This window comes from Arachis ipaensis, chromosome B01 (assembly GCF_000816755.2).
Source record: "Arachis ipaensis cultivar K30076 chromosome B01, Araip1.1, whole genome shotgun sequence".
Classification (NCBI taxonomy): Eukaryota; Viridiplantae; Streptophyta; class Magnoliopsida; order Fabales; family Fabaceae; genus Arachis; species Arachis ipaensis.
In genome coordinates, this window is record NC_029785.2 from 62,807,977 (window position 1) to 62,812,305 (window position 4,329).

General features: G+C 38.8%; 1 protein-coding gene across 1 annotated transcript; it reads left to right on the plus strand.

Annotated features, from left to right (window-relative positions):
* LOC107631277 (protein NBR1 homolog) lies at nucleotides 666-3,960 on the plus strand (the record flags this gene model as incomplete). The annotated part of the gene is given in 4 exon segments (XM_021122060.1): nucleotides 666-857; nucleotides 1,667-3,312; nucleotides 3,418-3,556; nucleotides 3,646-3,960. Coding segments are annotated over 4 exon segments (2,124 nt in total), but the record flags the coding sequence as incomplete, so codon positions are not given.

The following is a 4,329-nucleotide window of genomic DNA, read 5'->3' on the forward strand; positions in this document are numbered from 1 at the left end:
CTTTTAAAAATTTATGTGCCACACATCAATATTTCTGCATTGTGTACCAAAAATTTTGTGTTATGTATTAAAATTTTTGTGTTGTAGATCAAAATTTACGTGCTCTAATTTTCTAAATATATATAAAAGAAGATGAAAAAGATGTTGACGATGATGATAATAATAAAAGAGGAGAAAAAAAAAGAGAAAAATAAATTAAACAAGAGAAGAAGAAAACAATGATGACGACAAAGAAGAAGAAGAATAATTAGAAAAAAATTAGGAGAAAAAAAAAACGCAAATAAAGAGAAGGAAGAGGAGAAGAATAAGAAGATGATGATGTTGTTGAAAAAAGAAGCAAATGGATATGTGATTTGATTTAGCCTTAGCCAGTAAAATATTTCGCGGTGTAATTTTATTGATATACAAATACAAAATTAAAGGAATAAAATTTGGATAATAACAAGATAATATCATCAAGAATATTAAAAATAATTTAATATTTATATCGATTAAATAATAACAAAAACTATTAAAAATTTCAGGATTAAGAATTTCTCTTAAAAAAATATGCGGGTCGCATAATTAACTTTGCGAAGAATTTGTTTGTTTGATTTTTCAAAAGGAAAAAAAAAATTAAAAAAGAAAATCGATAATGAAAATTTCTTGCTCACAAAGCCACATCTCAGTATATATGTTCCACTCGTAAAAGCGAGCAAAGCATTGTACGGGTTCGAGTAACACTCTAAATTCCAATCTTCTCTTCTATCTTGCTCCGAGTTCTCTCGTCCGATTAGGGTTAGGGTTTTACCATTTCGTCTTTCGGAACTGCTACGCTTCTTTTCTCTGGAGCCATGGAGTCTACTCAAGTGATCAAGGTTCGCATTCTTATTTCCCCTTTGATTTCTCTGTTTCCTTTTACTCCGTATGATTATTTGGTCTGGAATCATGATATTCACTTCCGTTTACCATTATCTATGGTTTCTGATGGCACTGTTTTTAGTTATTCATCGATTCATGTAAGAAGCATAGTTGATCGTGTGGTTTACATGACGTTGTCAACCGATTAAATTGCTTTTGATTTGTTTTCGATGCTGTTACGGGCTCTGTTATCTGATAGTTGACATGCGTACCATTCTGATTCTGCTTTTGATGATTTTGTTTTGATGATCGGAGCCGGGGGTTGTAATTTTATATATACCTCTTCGTATTTGCGGAGTTTTCAAAAAGAAGAATGGAATTGAAACGCCAATCAATTATTCTGGTTTTGGTATGAGTAATTTGTTGTCCAGGAACAATTTGTGTTCTAAACAGGGCGTAAACGAAAACTCAAGTAAATTTTGTAAGCATTGCTCGATGAGTGAATGCCCCTTTATGTTATTTCTACTTTGGTTTGTTTGAGGAGGTGGGTTATGGGCTAGGACCTAGGAGATCCTTTTGTCATTTGAAATATTTACTCATGTGTATTTCCTTTTAAATTGTGTGAATATTCACTGCGTTTTTTGAGTTAGGTTGTGACGTTAAACATAGCACTTGCTATTTTATCATGTCTGATTTCATCAACAATTATTGTACAAGACTGCTTAATAATTTTGCATGTTGCTTTTAATATATCATAGCTGGTCTCCATTTTGTTTCTGAATAATTCCGTTATCACTTTTCTTTGACATCGCTTCTTGCTATGCAGGTCAAGTATGGAGATACCCTCCGGCGATTCACTGCTGGCGTCACTGATAATCACCTGGATCTTGACATGGCTGGTTTGAGGGCCAAGATACTTTCTCTTTTCAATTTAACTTCTGATGCAAACTTGGAGCTTAAGTATGTTGACGAAGATGGCGACTTGGTAACACTTGTGGATGATGATGATTTGCATGATGCAATGAAGCAGCGCCTGAAATTCTTGAGAATTGATGTGCATATCAGCAATGACAGTGGTGCTAAGTCATGTTCCAGCTTCACTTCCAGTGGAAGTGACACTACCTTAAAAAGTAGCGATCATGAAAAATCTTCCTCCACAGCAAGAGGTCCAAGGCGGATTATACGAGTGAGATCTTCCAAAGCCAATAGTCAACCTGCTGAGTCTGAAAATGGAAAATTTGGGACAGAGCCGATGTCCGAGGCTCTTCAGAAGTTAGCAAAATCAAGAGTTACGACTGGGAATGCAACTTCTGCCAATGGCAGTCAACAGGTGGATACTGAAAATGCAAGTGGAGCTACACCTGCAGTCAAAGCCTCAGTGACTGGGAACCCAACTTCATCTGATGCCAATCAACAGGTAGAGGCTGAAAATGCATCTAGAGCTGTACCTCTTGTTATAGCTCATGATGCTTTGAATTCTGTCCCAGAGCCCCTGCGGGAATCTGTTTCCAAGTTAATTACTGAGTTGCTTACTTCAAGCCCGGTGATTGCTCAGGCTGTTGATTCAGCTTCCAAAACAGCAAATTTTTCGTTCAAAAAATGGCAGGCTATTGCTGCAGCTGCTTCAAGTTCAAAAAATGGTGTCCCTGGAAAATCTTCCTCTCCCAAGGCAAGAGATGCAGGTTCTACATCTGGGGTTGCAGCTTCCAATGCTTGCCAAACGGTGGAATCTGAAAATGTAGCTAAATCTGTAGCTATGGTTATTACTCCTGATTCTCTGAAGTCTCTGCCAGAGAACCTGTGCGATGCTGTTTCTAAGTTTACAACCGACTTGCTGTCTTATGGACCAGTGGCTGCTAATATTGCAGATTCCATTTCCAAAATGGGAATTCCAAGTCCTTATTTCCAGGCTCATGTTTCAGCTGGTGCAAATTCACAGAATGGCATTCCAAGAGGATCTGTTCCTTCTGAAGCAAGGGGATCAGAGTCTGTCCAGGTGGATTCCGCTTCTACTGCTGGGCAACAGGTGGGAGCTGGAAATCCAGGTATAGGTTTTGTGTCAGGAGTTGCCCCTGTTGATCTCAATATACTTCCCAGTGATCCCGGTGCATCTCACACCACTGATATGAATGCTACACCAATTGCACCAGTAGTCCCTGATGGTGATGGCAAGAAGGGTAAAAAGTGTACTGATGTTAGTTCAAGTAGCAAGGATGAAAGTATGGGGGTATCTCCAATTAATGCTGCTCCTAGTAACTTCCCAACCCAGATACCTCCAAATTATACTCCTTCCTATTATTATCCGTTTATGGGAGTGCATCCTGAATCATCATCCCAACTCAGAAGGCAATTTTCTCGCTCAATGAGAAAGAGCCCAAATTCCGCCGAGGCTAGTGGCATGTTCCACAAGGGAGTTCGCTGTGATGGTTGTGGTGTCTATCCCATTACTGGACCTCGCTTTAAATCCAAAGTGTTAGTATGGATTTTAAGTCTGATGATTTTTAAAAGCTCCTTACATATGTATATGATAAAATAGCCTTTTGAGGGTTGTTACCATGGTTTTGTTGTTTTCTGCAGGAAAGAAAATTATGATCTGTGCAGCATCTGCTTCATTAAAATGGGCAATGAGATGGATTATATCAAAATAGACCGTCCTGTGTATCATTCCCCACCATTCTCCTCGGGTGCATATGAACATGTATTAATAATTCTGCCATTTATACATCTATCTTTTACGTTTTCTTCGTTTTTGTTATGATACACATTCATGTCTATTTCTTATCTTTTTTTCCCCTTCGGGTGCAGCCATCTTGTTTCATGAGGCCACCAATGCCGAGACCTTCAGTGATGCAACCACCTCTGATGGGTTCCCCAGCATCGCCACATGCTTTTAGACCAGAGGCTTTGTTCAGGGAGGTCACCAAACATGTAAAGCCAAACCTGGATAGTCGATTTGTTTTGGACGTCAATGTGATAGATGGTACAATGATGGCTCCATCTACTTCATTTACAAAAATCTGGCGGATGCGCAACAATGGCACTGTAGTGTGGCCCAAGGGGTCTCAACTAGTTTGGATTGGAGGGGATCACTTATCTGAGTCTCATTCAGTTTACTTAGAGGTTTGCTGAAACTCACATGGTTTAATCTTTTTTCTTGACATTGCAGTTGACTTTAGAGCACCTCAGCTACCTGGTCGTTACGTTTCATACTGGAGGATGGCATCTCCATCTGGACACAAATTTGGCCAGCGTGTTTGGGTGCTCATTCAGGTGACATGACTATGCTGTTGTGATTTTTTAACTTCATGGTGATTTTCTTTATACATTTTGCTGGGAGAGCTTACTGTGAAGTGCTAGTTTCTATTGGTTTGATAATATATCTTCTTCCTTTCATTATCGTACTTGCAGGTTGATGCTTCCCTCAAGGATTCTTTTTATGATAGCTCTCAAGGTCTGAACTTGAATGTTCCTCTTGATGTTGGTGGTTCT